The sequence below is a fragment of the Pristis pectinata genome, chromosome 37, assembly GCF_009764475.1.
Source record: "Pristis pectinata isolate sPriPec2 chromosome 37, sPriPec2.1.pri, whole genome shotgun sequence".
NCBI classification, from domain to species: Eukaryota; Metazoa; Chordata; class Chondrichthyes; order Rhinopristiformes; family Pristidae; genus Pristis; species Pristis pectinata.
In genome coordinates, this window is record NC_067440.1 from 13,312,633 (window position 1) to 13,333,236 (window position 20,604).

Sequence of the window (20,604 nt, forward strand, 5' to 3'; positions counted from 1 at the left end):
TCTGCTGATGATCCTGCAGAGCCATTGGGCTATCAGTGCCCAGAGAGTGGCCTCACTGTACTGAATGCTGGGTGCCTCTGTGTCCCAGTGCCGGTGAGGGGACCATCTGGGGTTCCTCATCTCCTGCCCCCAGTGGCTCCAGATGTTGGGTCTGGAACCACATCTGGATCAGGAGGACAGATTTCTCCTCTCCGACGCTGGGCAGCACTGCCCTGGGAGGCCCACACCTCTTGGCACACCCCGAGTTCAGTGGTCACCATGGAGGTGAGGTTTTACTGAGTTGTCTGCTCACTGGTTTTACCAGCTCCTTGCTCCCTGGTTTAGAGAGCATGCACTATGAGAGACTAAGGGAGCTCGGGCTTTACTCTTTGGAGAGAAGGAGGATGAGGGGAGACATGATAGAGGTGTAAAAAATATTAAGAGGAATAGATAGAGTGGACAGCCAGCGCCACTTTCCCAGGGCACCAATGCTCAATACAAGAGGGCATGGCTTTAAAGTAATGGGTGGGAAGTTCAAGGGAGATGTCAGAGGAAGGTTTTTTTACCCAGAGAGTGGTTGGGGCATGGAATGCGCTGCCTGGGGTGGTGGTGGAGGCAGGTACGTTGGTCAAATTCAAGAGGTTACTAGGTAAGCATATGGAGGAATTTAAAATCGGGGGACATGTGGGAGGAAGGGGTTAGAAAGTCTTAGGAGAGGTTTAAAGGTCGGCACAACATTGTGGGCCGAAGGGCCTGTATTGTGCTGTACTGTTCTATGTTCTGTTAATGACACGGCCTGCAGGGTCCATGCTCTCTCCCAGGACAGCAGCCCCGTCAGTCCCATTCCCTGACAGCTCCCTCTCTCACGCATGCCCATTGGCTTCAGTTCTCATGCCACCAGTCCACTGTCTGTGCTGACCAGCAAACACCAACCTATGCTAACCACATTTTCCGGCATCGGAACCGTGTTCGTCCAGAACGTTCTTCAATGTTGCGAGAGTCTCTGCCTCCACCGACCCCTCAGGCAGTGGGTTCCAGACTCCCCACCCCCACCACTGGGGAACAGATTTCTCCTTCCCGCTGAGCCCCTACCTGTGGGTTTAGACACCTCTGCAGTGGGAGGAGGTCACTACTAACTGTGCCCCTGGTAATGTTTTACACCCCATCAGTTTCCCCCCCCACCCCCCCCACTCCAACTTCAGCCTCCTCTGCTCGGGGGCGAACGGACCCAGCCTCTCTGGTCAACCCCCATCCCTGGCACTGCCCTGTTGCGTGGAGACCAGGACTGCACGTGATGCGCTGGCTGAGGTCTAACCGGTGTTTTACACTGTTGTACCCCTGCTCTTATATTCTGTGCCCTGGCTGATGAAGGCGAGTATCCCTTTTCACACCCCATCTGCCTGAGCTGCCACCGAGGATCCTTGTACACCCACGGTGTCTCTGTTCCTCAATATTCCCCAAACCCCCATTCTAGGTGTATGTCCTGCACTCCTGACAGTTCCCCAAGGTGATTATCGGGATTAAATTCCATCTGCTAAAGGTGGAACTGGGAGGGAACTGGAGCCCCCGGGGGAAACCCACGCACTCACAGGGAGAACATGCAAACTCCACACAGACAGCGCCAGAGGTGAGGATCGAACCGGGCTCTCTGGAGCTGGGAGGCAGCAGTTCTTCTGCCTGAGCCAGTGTGATGGGGTTCAGATCGCGGGTCGGGCGGCTCGGCTGATCGATCAACCTCGTCTCAGTGCCGCAGGTGTCCTGTGACTGGGATAAAGCCACATCCCATCCACCTTCCCGGGGAGAGCCCTGGGACACCGAGCCTGTGGCTGAATCCTTGAGCAAACGGCACCCCGCCCCTCAGATAGGAGATGTGAGGCCATTCAGCCCCTCGGATGGGAGAGGAGGAGGACATTCAGCCCCTTGAGGGATGGATATACGGGAACAGGTGGCTCAGCCCCCTTCAGTTCTCCATGCCACAGGAGATGAAGGGTGAGGTGAGGGGTGAGGTGAGGGGTGAGGTGAGGGGCGAGGTGAGGGGTGGGTGGAGGGGTGGGGTGAGGTGAGGGGCGGGGTGAGGGGTGAGGTGATGGGCGGGTGGAGGGGTGGGGTGAGGTGAGGGGCGGGGTGAGGGGTGAGGTGAGGGGCGAGGTGGAGGGGTCGAGTTTGCTGGCAGTGAAACCCACAAACCAGCAACACCGAGGACATTTTTGCACCGTTCAGCGTTTCGCTGGTTTACAGGATCAGCGTTTAATAAATTCAAATCACATCGTCTCTGAGGGCTGCGGTTCAACAGTGCTGCTCACTGGGAGGGGCGGTACTGAGGGAGGATCGGTATGCAGGGAGGGTCACACACTGACCGAGCGTCACTGGCGGCGGTACTGAGCATCACACTGGGAGGGGCGGTACTGAGGGAGCACCGCACTGAGGGAGCGCCGCCCTGTACTCTTAGTCCCTGCTCCGTGCAGACTGTGTGTCTCTCTCCGCGTTGCCCTCCTCCGGCCCGGCGGCCCCTCACAGGAGGGTGCATGTGCCGGACTTGTTACTGGCCGAATCCTCCACCTCGTTCAGCATCTTGCCGTCTTCCCCCCAGACGTTCATCTCGTCAAAGACGCCGGTCTCGATCATCTCCTCCTGCCAGGGGATGGCCATGTTGCCCGAGGCGAACTCGTTGTAAAAGTCTTTGTCGCTGTCGGTGATGACCACGCCCTTTACCGAGGAGAACATGCCCACGTCCCCAATGTCCTTGGCGTACACCGTTTTAGGATCAGGGATGAACGGAGGTGTCACCAGACCTGTGCGAGCAGTGGCAACAGTTAGATCGGTTGTCCATTGGCCCAGTCAATGCCAGGGACCACACCGACATCAGCTTCCCTGTAGCTGGAGGGATTCAGCGGGGAAGCTGGCTCTTCCGAACCCCGTCAGACAGCGGGGGTCGGGGCGGGGGGCGGGGGGCATGTCGTGGGTCTGGGCTCCTCAAATGACATTCACCCGATGTTTGTTCAGGAAACGTCAGGAGGTTGTGCAGCTGACAAGGAGGTTTAACGTTGCGGTACACAGTTCCAGCATAAGCTCCCTCCCGTGATATTCCCTGCCCCAGGATCACACGTGGCTCCCGCCCGCTCTCTGACATCTCCTTGTTACCTGCGCAATAAATTCCTGGGAGCACGTCCCCAGACCCTTACAGGCACAGGACCGGTCAGTACGCGGTCCGAAGGGACCATGTGATGGGGGAGGGAGGCTCTGCTGGAACTGTGATCACCAATGGCAACTGTCTACACCAATGGGAACTGTGAACACCAATGGAAACTCTCTACACCAATGGGAGTGTCTACACCAAGGGCACGTGAACCAGGACACACTCCACAGTGTGACCCTCCCTCAGTACTGCCCCTCCCACAGTGCGGTGCTCCCTCAGCACCCCCTCCATCAATTACCTGCTTCCAGCCTGCCCCAGTTGATGGTGCTGAAGAAGGGCTGGTTCTTCACCTCCGAGCAGTTCCCGTCCTTAAAGCTGAGTCTCTGGGATGCATCTTTGGCCATGAGAGCCTCACACAGCGCCTTACAGTCTGCGCTGAATGTCGGTGGATACTGCACTGCATCACTCAGGATCCTCCGTGTCACCTCCTGATTCTCCACCTGAGGGAAGAGAGGATGGTCCTCACTGCCTGCAGTCCCCCTCAGCTTCCCCTGGGACCCCACATCACAGGGCACACCCTGGAACCTCAACCAGACCCCAGCCTGTAAACCACTCCCGGGGATCTGTTATTCTATATTTAAACCCCCCAAACCCCTGGATCAGATAGATCCCAGCCTGTAACCCACACCCGGGCATCAGTTACTCTACATACAACCCCCCGAACCCCTGGATGAGACCCCAGCTGTAACCCACTCCCGGGGACCTGTTACTCTATACACAAACCCCCCGAACCCCTGGATGAGACACAAGCCTGTATCCCACTCCCGAGGACGTGTGCCCCCTACACCCAGTGCGTTGTCCAGTCTCCGGCCCACCCTGGGGTGGGCGGTACCTTCTCTCCGCGGATCCTGAACGGCCCTTTTGCTGCCACCATCTCGTACAGCGTGACCCCGAGTGTGAAGTAGTCCACGGAGAAGTTGTAATGTTCCCCTCTGAGCATCTCCGGGGCCATGAATCCTGCGGAGAGATGGTCGGAGGGTCAGGGAGGTGGGGAGGGAGCCGGGGTGTGGCAGAGAGCAGAGGCGCCTCTCCCCGCCTGGACATCCCAAAGCACGGCCACTGGAGGGAACTGCAGGGCAATCCGTGCACAGCAAGATCCCACAAACATCGCTTCACCAATATTGTCAGCTCCAGGACACTGGGGTCAACTTGCAGCCAAAACAGGCGCAATGAGATCTTTTACAATCGTCGTGCGGTCCCTCTCCCACAGTGACGCTCCCTCAGTACTGCCCGTCCCACAGTGTGACCCTCCCTCAGAACATAAATTCTAAGCAATAGCAGCAGGTGGACGCCATTCTGCCCTTCCTAACCCGCCCCACGGAAGACCACGGCTGTCCTTCTACCTCAGTCCCATTTTCCTGCCGTCCCAGATCGCTCAGTGTCCAAGACTCAGTGATGGGATCGCCCCTCCCTGAAGACAGCGGGGTCGGCACCGCTGCCCTCTGACCCGGTGGGAGCAGGGTCGGCACTGCTGCCCTCTGACCCGGTGAGAGCGGGGTCACTCACCAGGGGTGCCGGCGTAGCCCTTCGTCTGGTCGCGACCCTCCTTCAGCACTGTGGCCAGTCCCAGGTCCGATATCCGCACGTGACCTGCGGGGGGAGGGGTGGGGGGGCGAGAGGAGGGAGGGAGTGGGGTGCAGGAAGGGGAGAAGGCAGACAGGAGAGGAATTAACCCTTTGTTGTTGGAGCTAAGTATAAAAGGGTGTTCGAGGCAACAAGTGTCTGCATCTCGTATACTCATCACTCCCGGGGTCGGACACAGGGTGAGGCTCCCCCCGCACCGTCCCGTCACACACTCCCGGGGCCGGACACAGGGTGAGGCTCCCTCCGCACCGTCCCGTCACACACTCCCGGGGCCAGACACAGGGTGAAGCTCCCTCTGCACCGTCCCGTCACACACTCCCGGGGCCAGACACAGGGTGAAGCTCCCTCTGCACTGTAACAACATTCTTGATCTGGAGATATCCCACACTAACCACAGTGCCACCCCACCCCCAACACCTGGCGCTCCCCCTCCCTTTCCCCACCATCCATGTGGCCTGTCAGAGTGGGACGGGATGTTTAAGCCACATCCCAGATCGTGGCGGGGGCCGGCTGGTGGGACGAGGGAAGACTCGAGGCTGCAGTACGGTGTGAGCCGGGAGCCCCAGCCTCCCTACCCACCTCCGTCGTCAAGGAGAACGTTCTCGGGCTTGAGGTCTCTGTAGATGATGCGGTGCTGGTGGAGGTGCTCCAGGCCGCAGATGATCTGAGCGGTGTAGAAACGTGCGCGCGACTCGTCGAAGCCTGGGTTCTTCTCATCGACACTGTAGATGTGGAACCTGTGGTGCAGAACCAGAGGATTCAGCTGGTGAAGGGGACGGGTGCAGGACCCTCGGATCTGCTACCTGGATCTGGACCTGACCTGGAGAACGTCCCGTTCCCTCTCTCACCCTCCTCAGGTGTTGGCCAGAGGTCAGAGAGTCAAAGTCACCTCCAGCCCTACTGTTCCAACCTTCCTCATTCCAACACAGAGGGAGGCCATTCAACCCATCGTTCATTCCAAGTCCCATTCCCTCCAGTTTCCCTGCAACTCTCAACTTATTCTTGCCTTTAGAGAGTCACAGAGGCAGAGAGCAAAACACCACAGAAACAGGCCCTTCAGCCCAACTTGTCCATGCTGACCACGGTGCCCAGCTCAGCCAGTCCCATTTGCCCATGTTGGCTGGTACCCCTCGAAACTGTTCCTATCTCTGCACCTGTCCAAGTGTGTCTTCATTCTTTTTCTTTGACACCTACCTAGCAGGGGCAGCACGTCTCACTCACTAGCACGTCTCTGGGATGCGGGAGGAATCCAGGCCTCCGGGGGAAAGTTCACGTGGTCACAGGGAGAACGTTCAAACCCCACGCACAGCCAAGGTGGAACATAGATCCCTGGAAGTGACAGGCAGCAGCTCTGTTCCGATACCATGGGAGGGGCGGTACTGGGGGTGTCACACTGTGGGAGGGGCAGTACTGAGCCGAGGGTTCTGGCTGGTCCGCCTGCCTGCCCGTCTTCCGTGCTTATGTGCTCGTGTGGGTGTCTTTGGAGAGGGAGCACGCGGTCTCCGCGGGCACCCTGGTTGAGTTCTGCGCTCAGTGGGCGCCTCGGGGGATCGCGTGTGTCGTGAACGGTTCCAATGTGATTTTGATCTGAAGTGTTGTGTGTGGCGGTAGCGGGCGTAGTGTTGTGTGTGTTTCGCGGGTATTTGCTCAGTTGTTTCTTTCTGTATTAGCTGTGCTGTATTTGATGTTGGGTGTTTTTTGCAGTGGTTTTAGAGAATAAATGTTTTGTGGAAAAAAAAGGGTGGTGCTCAGGAAGGGTCTATATCCTGGGTGCCCAGTCTCCATCCCATACAACTCACTCCACTTGAAGAAACAGCTGAGAACTCTGGAGTCACCCAGAGAAAGGTGGGGGTGGGCGTTGGAGGCTAATCACCCCAGTCCCAGGACATCACTGGGGGAGTTCCCCAGGGCTCAGCCATCCTCAGCTGCTGCAAGGATGACCTTCCTTCCACCAGAAGGTCAGAGTGGGGATGCTCACTGACTGCACAGTCCAATCCCATTCCCAGCTCCTCAGTAGGTGAAGCTGTCCGTCTACATGTAGCAGGTCCTGGGCAACGTTCAGACCCGGCTGGTAAGACACATTCACCTCACAGAAGTGCCAGGCAATGCCCATCTCCAACGAGAGAATCCAACACCTTCCCTTGACGTTCAAGAGCGTTACCACGGCCGAGCTTCAAGGCCAGGCACTCCGCGGGGATCGCCATTAATGGTCTGGCTGAAGAGCGAGTCAAAGGCTGGGGCTTGTGTGGTGGGTGGCTCACCTCCTGACACCACGAGGCCTCTCCCCATCGATGGAAGACCCTCCTCCTGCCTGGGTGAGCACCCCCACCTGATCGGCACCTCATCCCTAACCCTGAACAGTGAATGCAGTGCGGAAAATCCGTACAGGGCCTTGGATCACTTCCCCAGGGGAATCCGACAGCACTTCCCAAACCCATCACCTCCAGGATCAAGGACTAGGGCTTCGAGTCATGAAGCAGTACAGCACAGGCACAGGCCCTTCGGCCCAGCTCATCCATGCTAACTGTGACGCCTGTCCACGCTAATGCCATGTCCCTCTGCTCCTCTCCTCCCCACGCACCTGTCCTAAAGCCTTTTTAAAGTTGTAACCTCTCCCACCTCTCCCACTCCCTCTGGCAGCTCGTTCCACACACCCACCCCCCTCCGGGTGAAAACTCTGCCCCTCAGATCTCCCCTCTCACCTTAACCCTGTGCCTGCCAGTTCTACACTCCCTGCCCTGTGAGGAAGACTCCGGCTACCTACGCCCCTCGTAACTTTATAAACCTCTACAAGGTTACCCCTCAGCCTCGGAGTCCCAGTGAGAACAAACTCAGCTGTCCAACCTCTCCTTATAACCACAGCCCTCTGTTCCAGGCACCATCCCAGCCAATTTCTCTGCACACTCTGTATTGCCCCACACCTGCTCTGCAGTGTGGTCACCAGAACTGTGCACAATACACAGTATCCCAAGGACGGTAGGTGCAAGGGAACACTGCCACCCACAGATTCCTCTCACAGTCACACCCCATCCTGACTTTGAAATAATCCTCACTGCCTGGAAGGGCGGTGGGAGCAGATTCAACAGGAACTTCTGATGGGAATGTGGGGGGCAGACTGGAAGGGGAGGTGGTGGTGGGATGTGGGGAGAGAGCAGGGGACGAGGGGCTGGTTGGAGACCTCGATCACAAAGCTGGCACAGACTTGAAGGGCTGACTGGCCTCCCAGCAGTCCAGGTCGTTCTGGGATTTTTTAAACTCTGGAACTGTGTGGTTCTTTGAAAGAATCATGTTTCAGTCACTGTTAAATCTAGCAGATGGAACTGATGTGGATGTATTAAAGGTGGGGGCAGCTGAAATGATCACACCATGCTTTGTACTGGCAAATCCGGATCAGTCTGCGTCAGAGCTAAACCATGCACTAATCTGCCTCTGGGGCCAAGATTTAAACATCAGCCTCTCTGAGCCGAGCCACTCAGCTGGTCAGTTATCAGACAGCAGCTGTTCACAGGAAATGCCGTGACGTCACTGAGAGGGGAGACCATCTCCTGCCAGGAGCCCTTTCACCCACCCTGTCCCCAGCTGGGACAGTACAGGTCAGACACAGTGAAGCTCTCCCCACACCGTCCTGTCACACACTCCCAGGGTCAGACACAGGATGAAGCTCCCTCTACACCGTCCCGTCACACACTCCCGGGGTCAGACACAGGGTGAAGCTCCCTCTGCACTGTCCCGTCACACACTCCCGGGGTCAGACACAGTGAAGCTCTCCCCACACCGTCCTGTCACACACTCCCAGGGTCAGACACAGGATGAAGCTCCCTCTACACCGTCCCGTCACACACTCCCGGGGTCAGACACAGGGTGAAGCTCCCTCTACACCGTCCCGTCACACACTCCCAGGGTCAGACACAGGGTGAAGCTCCCTCCGCACCGTCCCGTCACACACTCCCGGGGTCAGACACAGACTTCATAGAATGCATCCATGATAGCTTTCTTGAACAGCATGTTAGTGAACCTACAAGGGAAAATGCTATCTTAGATCTGGTCCCGCGCAATGAGACAGGTAAAGTTAACCATCTTGTAGTTAGGGATCCTCTTAGAAAGAGTGATCATGGTGTGACTGAATTTCTCATATAAATGGAGTGTGCAACAGTTCGATCTAAAGCCAGTGTATTATGTCGAAATAAGGGAGACCACAATGGGTTGAGGGAGGAGCTGCCCAGCGTAGACTGGGAACACAGGCTGTGTGGTGGGACAGTTGAGGAACAGTGGAAGATTTTCAAAGAGATTTTTCACGGTGCTCAACCAAGGTATATTCCAGTTAAAAGCAAGGACAGTAAGCGTGGGAGAACCAGCCACGGATAACTAAGGGAATAAAGGAAGCCATCAAACTAAAAGCTCACGTATACAAAGACGGCAAGATTAGCGGGAAACTGGAAGACTGGGAAAACTTTAGAAAGCAACAAAGAACCACTCAGCAAGTGATAAGGAAAGGAAAGATAGATTATGAAAGTAAACTAGCACAAAATATAAAAACAGTGAAAGTTTTTATAATTATATAAAGCGGAAAAGGGCGGCTAAAGTGAACGTAGGTCCCTGGAAGATGAGAAGGGAGAATTAATATCGGGTAATGTGGAAATGGCTGAGGCCTTGAACGACTATTTTGTGTCGGTCTTCACGGTGGAGGACACGTCTAACATGCCAAAGAGAGATGTTATGGATGCGATGGGAGGTGAGGACCTCAATACAAACGCTGTCACGAAAAGAGGTAGTGATGAGCAAACTAGTGGGCCTAAAGGTAGACAGGTCCCCTGGTCCTGATGGGATGCATCCCAGGGTACAGAAAGAAATGGTGGAAGTTATAGTAGAGGCGTTTGTGATAATTTACCAACATTCTCTGAACTCTGGGCAGGTTCCTGCAGATTGGAAGACAGCGAATGTCACACCACTGTTTAAAAAAGTATATACGCAAAAGGCAGGTAACTGGAGGCCAGTTAGCTTAACGTCTTTAGTCGGGAAAATGCTTGAAGCTATCATTAAGGAAGAAATAACAAGACATCTGGATAGCAGTGGTTCCATCAGGCAGACACAGCGTGGATTCAGGAAGGGCAGGTCCTGTTTGACAAACTTACTGGCGTTCTTTGAGGATACGATGAGCGCAGTGGATAGAGGGGAACAGGTGGATGTTGTATACTTGGATTTACAGAAGGCATTCGATAAGGTGCTGCATAAAGGACTTATCCATAAGATAAGGATGCATGGAGTTGGGGGTAATGTATCAGCATGGATGGAGGATTGGTTAACCGATAGCAGGCAGAGAGTTGGGATAAATGGGTGTTTCTCTGGTTGGCAATCAGTGGCGAGCGGGGTGCCGCAGGGGTCGGTGCTGGGCCCACAACTGTTCACGATATACATGCATGATTTGGAAGAGGAGACCGAGTGTAGTGTGTCTAAGTTTGCTGATGACACTAAATTGAGCGGAAAAGCAAATTGTGCAGAGGATGCGGAGAGTCTGCAGAGAGATAGAGATGGGTTAAGTGAGTGGGCAAGGGTCTGGCAGATGGAGTACAATGTTGGTAAATGTGAGGTCATCCACTTTGGAAAGAAAAATAGATCAGATTATTATTTAAATGGTGAAAGATTGCAGCACGCTGTTGTGCCGAGGGACCTGGGAGTGCTTGTGAATGAATCACAAAAGGTTGGTTTGCAGGTGCAACGGGTTATCAAGAAGGCAAATGGAACGTTGGCCTTCATTGCTGGAGGGGTTGAATTTAAGAGCAGGGAGGTTATGCTGCAACTGTACAGGGTACGGGTGAGACCACACCTGGACTACTGCGTGCAGTTCTGGTCTCCTTACTTGAGGAAGGATATACTGGCTTTGGAGGCAGTGCAGAGGAGGTTCACTAGAGATGAAGGGGTTAGCCTATGAAGAGAGATTGAGTCGCCTGGGACTATATTTGCTGGAATTCAGAAGAATGAGAGGGGATCTTATAGAAACATATAAAATTATGAAAGGGATAGATAAGATAGAGGCGGGAGGGTTGTTTCCACTGGTAGGTAAGACTAGAACTAGGGGATATAGCCTCAGGATTCGGAGAAATAGTTATAGGACGAAAATGAGGAGGAACTGCTTTTCCCAGTGAGTAGTAAATCTGTGGAATTCTCTGCCCAGGGAAGCAGCAGAGGCTACCTGATTAAATGTATTTAAGACACAGTTAGATAGATTTTTGCATAGCAGGGGAATTAAGGGTTATGGGGAAAAGGCAGGTAGGAGGAGCTGAGTCCACGGCCAGATCAGGCATGATCTCATTGAATGTCGGAGCAGGCTCGATGGTCCTGATAGCTGACTCCTGCTCCTGTTTCTTAAGTCCTTATGAAGCTCCCTCCACACCGTCCCATCACACACTCCCGGGGTCGGACATAGAGTGAAGCTCCCTCCGCACCATCCCATCACACACTCCTGGGGTCAGACACAGGGTGAAGCTCCCTCAGCACCGTCCCATCACACACTCCCGGGGTCAGACACAGGGTGAAGCTCCCTCAGCACCGTCCCATCACACACTCCCGGAGTCAGACACAGGGTGAAGCTCCCTCCGCACCGTCCCATCACACACTCCTGGAGTCAGACACAGGGTGAAGCTCCCTCAGCACCGTCCCATCACACACTCCCGGGGTCAGACACAGGGTGAAGCTCCCTCAGCACCGTCCCATCACACACTCCCGGGGTCAGAGACAGGGTGAAGCTCCCTCAGCACCGTCCCATGACACACTCCCGGAGTCAGACACAGGGTGAAGCTCCCTCAGCACCGTCCCATCACACACTCCCGGGGTCAGACACAGGGTGAAGCTCCCTCAGCACCGTCCCATCACACACTCCCGGAGTCAGACACAGGGTGAAGCTCCGTCCGCACCGTCCCATCACACACTCCCGGGGTCAGACACAGGGTGAAGCTCCCTCAGCACCGTCCCATCACACACTCCCGGAGTCAGACACAGGGTGAAGCTCCCTCAGCACCGTCCCATCACACACTCCCGGGGTCAGACACAGGGTGAAGCTCCCTCAGCACCGTCCCATCACACACTCCCGGAGTCAGACACAGGGTGAAGCTCCCTCAGCACCGTCCCATCACACACTCCCGGGGTCAGACACAGGGTGAAGCTCCCTCAGCACCGTCCCATCACACACTCCCGGAGTCAGACACAGGGTGAAGCTCCGTCCGCACCGTCCCATCACACACTCCCGACCCAGGGATGGTGCTGAGTCTCCTACACCTTGTCAATTCTCTTCTCACTTGGGGCTTGGGTTGTGTTGGTCTTGCGTCCATGTGGTCTGCAGTGGTTCCAGGATGTTACGCGGTTCCTCTGATCGCCTCTCCTTCACACCCCCACCCCCATGCTGAACGCTCCAAACTCCAGACCAAGAAAGGAGGCGACTGGTCAACCTGAGGATGTTTGGAAGGCTGACGGTGAAGGGGGGGGCTATTTGAATGTGGTCACTGTGAACACAACTCCAAGGGCAGGCAGCTGTGATCCCCGCCTCCTGGCTACCGACAGGGGGCAGGAGAAATCACGCCAACATTCCACATGGAAATCCCTTCAAATCCAATGGCAGCGTAAGGGAACCAACGTCAGGCCAACCCCTATCCCACCAGCACTGAGCCCTGCCTCTAGTAGGCAGGCCACACGGCTCACACCAGATTTCCAACATCTCACTATCCCGAGCTCCGTCATGGGAAGCCGTTACCAGGTGGACAGGCTCGAGGATTCAAGGACCTGTTCAAAGCCTCCTTGAAGAAGTGCAGCATCCCCACTGAGCCCTGGGAGTCTCTGGTCCACAACCTCTCAGAGAGGAGGACGGGGTTCAGGACAGTACTGAGGGCCGTGTGTCCAATGTAAGTGGTGTGGGGTGGGGGGCACTGTCCCACAAACCCGTCAGCCACTTCCCGCCCCACCCACGGAAGAGTCTGAGGGTCTCTCTGGGGCCTCATCAGCCATCTGAGGACCAGAGAAGGAAGGAAGCCGTCCCCAATCCCGAGGGCCTACGCGAGAAACCAGAAGGAAATGCAGCCGCTGATTTGTGCACAGAGTGATCCCACAAAGAGCAGCGTGCTGATGACAGGATTATCAGTTTTAGTGGTGAGATCAGTACTGAACGGAAGGGAAGTTCATCCCACAAGCACAGGAGGTCCCAGAGCCCTGCCCGGGCACTGGGGACACCTGTCCGACGGATGGCGGTGGGGATCTGAGGGGTGGGGGTGGTTGGTTTCAGCTCTCGCTGACGTGATGAGAGTGGAGGGTTTGATGTCTGAAGGGTGGAGACTGTGTTCTGCTGTGGGAGGACCCTTAAACGACAAGCCAGGCTTTCCCCAGACCCGACCTCTCACCAGACTGGTGAAGGGGTGAGGGACTCGCCCTCCATACCTCAGGTCACCGCCGTTCATCAGGGTCATCACCAAACACAGCTCGTACTTGGTCTGGAAAGCGTAGGCCAGCGAAACGATGAAACGGTTGTGAACCTTGGCCAGAATCTGCTTCTCCACAATGGCCGCCTATGGGTGGTGGGAATGAGAGAGGCACAAAGTGTGGTGAGGACCGCAGCGGCAACCCGACCCGTGTCTAACCCGCGCTGTCCCTGCCCCGGGAGTGTGTGACGGGATGGTGTGGAGGGAGCTTCACTCTGTGTCTGACCCAGGGAATGTGTGATGGGACGGTGTAGAGGGAGCTTCACTCTGCGTCTGACCCAGGGAGTGTGTGATGGGACGGTGTAGAGGGAGCTTCACTCTGTGCTATGACCGACGGCGGAGTGGTTGGATTCACAGATGATTGAGAGACTGAGATTATAGGAGCATAGAGACGGGGAGGGGTGTAGGGGCCGGAGAGGGTCACAGAGATGGTGAGGGGTGTAGGGGCTGGAGGGGGTCACAGAGATTGTGAGGGGTGTAGGGACCAGAGGGGGAGATAGAGATGGGGAGGGTTAGAAATAAAGGACAGTGTAAAGCTGAAGTTGATTTTCTTTTCCTTTCTTTCACAGCCCCCAATCATTCCCTGGTTGATGAGGTGAGCTCTGGACCAGGTCTCTGCTTCAGGATTTAGGGCTCTCCCAGTTCACCCAGGGACGAAGCAACGTCCCTTCCCACAGAGGGTTGCGAGTCTCTGTACCTTCTCCTCTCTGGGTGGTGGAACAGCCTGTGAACGTTTCTGAGGCGGAGATCGGTAGATACTCGCTGAGCAAAGGTGTCTGGGGGTGGGTGGGATCGTTGAGAGTCCCGTCCGATCAGGTATGATCACGTCGAATGCTATGTTGGCGCCGGAGGTGTGGCGACACTTGAGGGCTGCCCCCAGAACACTCTACGCAAAAGATGCATTTCACTGTGTGTTTCGATGTACATGTGACTAATAGAGATGTCTTGTCCTGCCTTGTATGTGCCTGTGATGCTGCTGCAAGTAAGTTTCTCATTGCACCTGTGCACACACGGACTCGTACAGATGACAATAAACTCGACTTTGACTTTGACTAATCGCAGTCCTCACAGTGATGAAGGGTTTCAGTGGATGGATGAAGAGGAGGTTTGGGGAAGAGCAGGAGCAGCGGCTGCTGATATCTGAGTTGACCAGACACCCAAGAGGCATGTCAGAGGAAATGCCGTGAGCAGTGAGAGTACTACCATCGGGCAGGAGGTACAGAAGCCTGAAGTCCCACACCACCAGGTTCAGGAACAGCGACTTCCCTTCGACCGTTCGGTTCTCGAACTGACCTGCACACCCCTAACCCTACTTCAGCCACGGAACAGCACGGACCACCTCTTGCACTGCCATGGACGTGTGCTTTTGCACTACTGTCTTGCTTCGCACAGTATTTATCTCTTCTCTGTCCTGTATAACGTCTGTTCTGTGTGTTGCCTGTACCTATGAGCCTGTGAAGCTGCTGCCAGCAGAGCTTCACTGGACCTCTGTCCCACTGTACTTGTGCCCATGGCAACAAACTCGACCTGGCTAGAACTCACCTCCACAGGGCGCGGTTGAGAGGAAGGGATATATAAGTGGGGGCTGAACAAGCTTCTGCAGGAGAAGGTCCCACTGATGGACTTAGATGAGGAGAGATGGGGGGAAACTTGAGGGGAACACTACACAGCGTGGGCTGAATTGTGGTGTACATCCAGTGCGGAGGAGGGTTGGGGAGGGTGGGGTGGGGGAGTTCTTTCTGGCCCACCGACCTCGTATCCTTTCCGTTTCTTCAGCCGCTTCTTGTTGAGCTTTTTGTTGGCGTACATCTTGCCGGTGGCCCTCATCTGACAGGCGCACACCTCCCCGAAGCCCCCCTTGCCCAGGACCCTGAAGTCCGTGAACCACTCCTCACCCACGGGCTGAGCTTCCAGCCACTTGAACTGCAGGAAGCGCAGGAAGAACGGGCTGGCCTTGTAGCCCTCGGCTGCCTGGGTCTCCAGGTAGCTCAGCAGCTGCATCTTGGACTCACGGAAGAGCTCGGCGTGGCCGTTCCCCTGGTCCTCTTTCACCCGGAGGACAGTTTTCTCGTCCAGGAAGGAGCAGAAGTCCTGGGAGCCGCTCTGGTAGTACTTGTTGACCATGCTCTGGGCTTGGGCCACTCGGCCGGACTCCTCCATGGTGCCGTAGTCCTCCATGTCCTGCCACAGCCCGGCGGCCATCTGGAACCGCTCGGTGCCCCCCAGGTACTCCTGGAAGAGCTTCTTGCCGATGGGTTGGCGACAGCAGATGCTCTGGAAGGTCAGGTCCACCTGGTCCCTCAGCCCCTGGCATTGGGACACCGGCGGCAGCTTCAGCCGCGCCCGCATCTTCTTGTCCCGCGCGGTGAAGGCTGAGCCGGCGTCCATGCTGCTCCTGGCCGCCACGTAGGCCGAGTTCGCCACCACCGTCTCCAGCCCCCCGAAGTCCATGCTGGTGGGTGGGGTCACCTTGAGAGCGCAGAATGGGCAGGTGAGGAATGGGGAGCGGAGGGGGAGAGGGGGAGGGGTGAAGGGAGGGAGATGGGGAGCGGACGGTGTAGAGGGGGAGAGGGGTATGGGTTGGGGAGATGGGAAAGGGGAGAGAGAGGGGGAGAGGGGAAAGGGAGGAGAGGGGAGAGAGGGGGAGAGAAAGAGGGGGAGGAGAAAGAGGGGGAAGAGAGTGGATAGGGAAGGACACGGAGAGCGAGAGGGTGAGGGGAAGGGGAGAGAGACAGGAGGGGGAAGGAGAGGACAGGGAGAGGGAGGTAAGGGAAATGGGACAAGGGTAGGGAAATGGACGGGGAGAACGGTGGGGGAGGAAGAGAGGGGGCAGAGATGGAGTGGGAGAGAGGTAGTGGGTGGGGTGGGGTGGGAAGGAAGAGAGGAAGAGAAAGTGAGAGAGGCAGAAATGTGTTTCCCCAGCACTGTCACCACCTCACTGCATCCTGACCATCAGATTCACAGGATCACACAGCACGGAAGCAGGCCCTTCGGCCCAACTTGTCCCTGCCGACTGTGTTGCCCAGCAAGCTGGTCCCACCTGCCCACGTTTGGCCCATAGCCCTCTGAACCTCTCCTCTCTACTGACTTATCCAGATGGGTTTTAAATGTTGCTGATGTGCCCTCCTCAGCCACTGTTTCTAGCAGCTCATTCCCAATATGCACCATCCTGGTCCAACCATGTAGACGCCACGGCCAAGTAAGCTCACCAGCACCTCTACTTCCTCAGGAGGCTAAAGAAATTTGGCACGTCCCCTTTGACACTCACCGACTTTTATCGATGCACCACAGAAAGCATCCTATCTGGATGTATTATGGCTTGGTACGGCAACTGCTCTGCCCGGGACCACAAGAAAGTGCAGAGAATTATGGACACAGCTCAGCACATCACAGAAGCCAGACTCCCCTCCATGGACCCTGTCTATACCTCTTGCTGCCTTGGTGAAGCAGCCAGCATAATAAAAGACCCCACCCACCCGGGTCATTCTCTCTTCTCCCCCCTCCCATCAGGCAGAAGATACAGGAGCCTGAGGGCACGTACCACCAGGCTCAAGGACAGCTTCTATCCCATGGTGATAAGACTATTGAACGGTTCCCTTCAACACTGAGATGGACTCTGACCTCACAATCTACCTTGTTATGACCTTGCACCTTATTGTCTACCTGCACTGCACTTTCTCTGTAGCTGTGACACTTTACTCTGTACTGTTATTGTTTTTACCCTGTACTACCTCAATGCACTGTGTACTAACTCAATGTGTCTGCACTGTGTAATGAATTGATCTGTATGAACGGTACGCAAGATAAGTTTTTCACTGTACCTCGGTACAAGTTTTTAAATTTCTCATCTCTGACCTTAAACCTATGTTGTCTTGTTTTTAGCACCTCCCCTTCCCTGGGAAAAAGACTGTGTGCTTTCACCCTGTCCGTGCCCCTCGTGACCTTACGTTCCTCCATCAGCTCACCCCTCAACCTCCTGCATTACATTGCAGGAACCACACCAGCCAGTTGATTGTTCATGGGGTGCAGACAACAATGGAAGGGCCAGCACCACTGTGAAGTCCAATTGCCCTGAAACCAGTGTCTCTGGTTGGTTGGGAGGGTAGTGAAGTGTCAGCCGTGTTGCTGGGGCTGGAGTCACATACAGACAGGCTGGGTGAGGACGTCAGATCTCCCACTTGGAGGACCCCGGTGAACCAGAGGGAGTTCCACCACAGTCTGCCAGATCCTTTTTGTGCATTGAACCCATCTCGGGCTTGTTAACACTGGCCTCCGGTTTAGAGGGACATAATGCGAGGATACTCCACCCGCTCCACCACACCGATGCACAGCAAGATCCCACAGGCAGCAGTGCAACAGTGACCCCCGACTCCTGGCTCTCCTCAGTTAAACAATTCTCCATTCATGTCCATTACCCCCACTCAACGTGCTGATCTTGTCGACTGACCTCGTGTGCCAGACCTCACTGAAAGGCTTCTGAAAATGCCGATGTACCCTTCATATATTCAATTCAATCAACGGCAATGGACCTCACCTGTGTACCTCTGCAGTTTGCTTTGTTTCTCACTGTCAGACTCAGTGTAAAATTCCATCATATTCCACCAAGGCCTCCTCTACAATGTTATTAACTCACCCATTGTCACTGCACAGAACTAGATCCGACATGGCCTTTTGTCAGACAGTTCCTCAACATATTGATCCAGAAAACTAACTCATACACATTCCATAAACATGTCCTCTCCCTTAGTACCACTAATTGTGTAAACACCCCCACCTCCACAGTGTGACCCTCCCTCAGTACCGCCCGTCCCACAGTGTGACCCTCCCTCAGAAGACTCGCTATGTGGGACACCAGCTATTTCCCTTTCCTTCGCCTTCAGTAAAGCTGAGCTCCTCAGAACCTGTGCCATCCTCTTACCCCACCTGTTCCTCGTCCTCCCTGTGCCGACTGACCTGATTACTGAACCACTGCCTGTAGAATTCCCATCCATTTATTCCGATGCATTCACGGTCTTGCCCACCCCCCTCTTCTCGTAACCTACGGCCCCATGACCCTCCGAGTCCTCTGTGCCCCTGCAATGTCAGCCCCTTCCACCTCCCCGACTCCTGACTGCCTTGTCTCCAACTGGCTGGACCCTGAGCTCTGGAATTCGCTCTCCACCCCTCTCCCCACTCCTCTGAGGTACTCAATAAAACTGACATCTTTGACCGAACATCCTGTCACCTCCTGCATTGTGGAATCAGTGCCAAACCCGTGGTTGGTGAACACCTCCCGGGGAGACACCCAACACATGAGAGGGTACATCCAGCGATGGGTTTGCCCTCAGATTGGGTCCAGTCCTCTGCTCCTCAATGCGGGGGGATCTGGGTGAGCGGAGAGAGGTTTTCTGAAGGACCACAGTCGGCAATCGGTGGAAGTGGGACCTTGAGGTTGGACAACAGAACTTACCACTTAGCCTGCAGACCAAGAGAGCACAGGGATTCTGTCTCCCAGCCGGAACGTCCCTCCTGCTTACGGCAGCCCACTCCTCATCCCAGCTCTGTCGAAGCACCCTGCGGAGAGTGGAAGGGGCTGTTTGGCAGCAATGTTGGAAGGAGGGAGATTACCAGCTATAGTTAGAGGCATGAGCCTTGTCAAGTGACATTAAGGAAATCCACCAGCGACGGGATTCTTAAACCCCGAGGACAAATCGGAAAGTCAGAAGCCACAACATAAATCCGCTCCCAGGCGATATCCCCAGCTGCCTCGTCACGGTGAGAGAGCTCCACCTCGGATTACCAACACATGACCGCTCCTTGGGAAGCGAGGCTGACCATCAGAGAGCAAAGTGTTGCAGGTCAGGCATTTGCTAGCACCTCTCTCACACACTTACTTCTTGTTATAACTCAGAAGGAGGTCATTCGGCCCATCTGATCCATGCCGGCTCCCAGCAGAACAATCTCATCGGTTCCAATTCCTTACTTCCCTGTATCCCTGAAACTTGTTCTCTCTCACATTGACTTCCCAATTACCGACACTGCAGATAATCTAGGAAACACTGCAGCCAGTCAATGCACAGCAAGCTCCTGCAAACACTAGCAAATCAATCAGCAGGTCACTTGTACCGATGTTAGGCAGTTCTTGAACCGCAGTTAACTATTGGCCTCAGGGACCCGGGGAGACTCCTAACCCATGCATTTCTTTGAAATGGTGGACAGTCAGAATTTCTACATCCACTGGAGTGGCGGAGAAACTGGGCAATATCTCACCAGGAAAACAGCACCCCCCACAGTGCAGCACTCCCTCAGTAGCCGTCTCCCACAGTGTGACCCTCCCTCATAACCTCCTCTCCCACAGTGTGACCCTCCCTCAGTACACCCCTTTTTTTAATTATAAACGTTTATTAGCTAAAAGCACTACAGAAAGGACAACCAGTGTCAATACACGACATCTAACACAGAAAAGAAGAAACCAAGCAACGACATAACTACAGTAGAGAATGCAAACTAATACTAATGAAACACACACACAACACTACACCCGCTAACGCAACACGCGACACTTCAAATAAAATTTGCGTTTGTACCGTCCACAACACACGCGATCCCCTGAGGGGCCCACCGAGCGCGGAACTCAACCAGGGTGCCCACGGAGACTGCGTGCTCCCTCTCCAAGGACACCCGGGCGCGGGTGTAAGCACGGAAGACGGGCAGGCAGGCCGACCGGCCGGAACCCTCGGCCACCCATCACCGCGTCCCGTGGATGGCCAGCTTGGCCAGGCCCAGCAGAAGACCCACCAGGAGATCCCCTGCGCGCTCCTCCCCGCACCGCACCGGGTGCCCGTAGACCAACATCGTCGGGCTGAAGTGTAACCAGAACTTCAGCAGCAGCCCCCGCAGGTACTCGAAGAGGGGCTGCAACCTCTCGCACTCTGCGTACGCGTGGTACACCGTCTCCTCCCAGCCGCAGAAGTGACAGGTGGCCGGGGTGTTGGTGAACCGGCTCAGGAAATGGTTGCACGGTACTGCCCGGTGCAACACCCTCCACCCCAGGTCCTTGATGTAAAGGGGAAGGACCCCCGCGTGGAGGGACCTCCACGGGGGACCCTCCTATACTATTGCCCCTCCCACAGGGACGCTCCCTCAGTACTGCCCCTTTTTTTTACAAAACGTTTATTCGTTTAAAACAAAAACACCACAAAACAACCAACAGCAAACACGCTACATCGAATACAGAAAGAAACAGCCCGGCCGAAACCAATACCCGCGCAACACTACGCCCGCAACCGCAAAACGCATGACACTTCACACCAGAATCGCATCCGTCTCGTCCACCACACACGCGATCCCCTCAGGGGCCCAGCGAGCATGGAACTTGGCCAGGGCGCCCGAGGAGACCGCGTG

The 20,604-nt window shown here is 55.5% G+C and overlaps 1 protein-coding gene across 2 annotated transcripts in view; it reads right to left on the reverse strand.

Annotated features, from left to right (window-relative positions):
* Positions 1-2,264: 2,264 nt before the first annotated feature.
* Positions 2,265-20,604, reverse strand: part of LOC127586613 (rhodopsin kinase GRK1-like) — a 32,918-nt gene continuing 14,578 nt past the window's right edge. Inside the window, exons 2-10 of one of the 2 annotated variants that reach the window (XM_052044722.1) lie at positions 19,095-19,249; positions 18,671-18,774; positions 14,974-15,690; positions 13,181-13,308; positions 5,339-5,496; positions 4,682-4,765; positions 4,008-4,132; positions 3,414-3,615; positions 2,265-2,771 (exon numbers count right to left, since the gene is read on the reverse strand). In XM_052044722.1, the coding sequence (XP_051900682.1) occupies positions 2,491-2,771; positions 3,414-3,615; positions 4,008-4,132; positions 4,682-4,765; positions 5,339-5,496; positions 13,181-13,308; positions 14,974-15,672 (1,677 nt within the window). In that variant the 5' untranslated portion in view covers positions 15,673-15,690; positions 18,671-18,774; positions 19,095-19,249 and the 3' untranslated portion in view covers positions 2,265-2,490. The remainder of the gene's footprint in view (positions 2,772-3,413; positions 3,616-4,007; positions 4,133-4,681; positions 4,766-5,338; positions 5,497-13,180; positions 13,309-14,973; positions 15,691-18,670; positions 18,775-19,094; positions 19,250-20,604) is intronic. The other variant, XM_052044721.1, reaches the window with a different exon arrangement.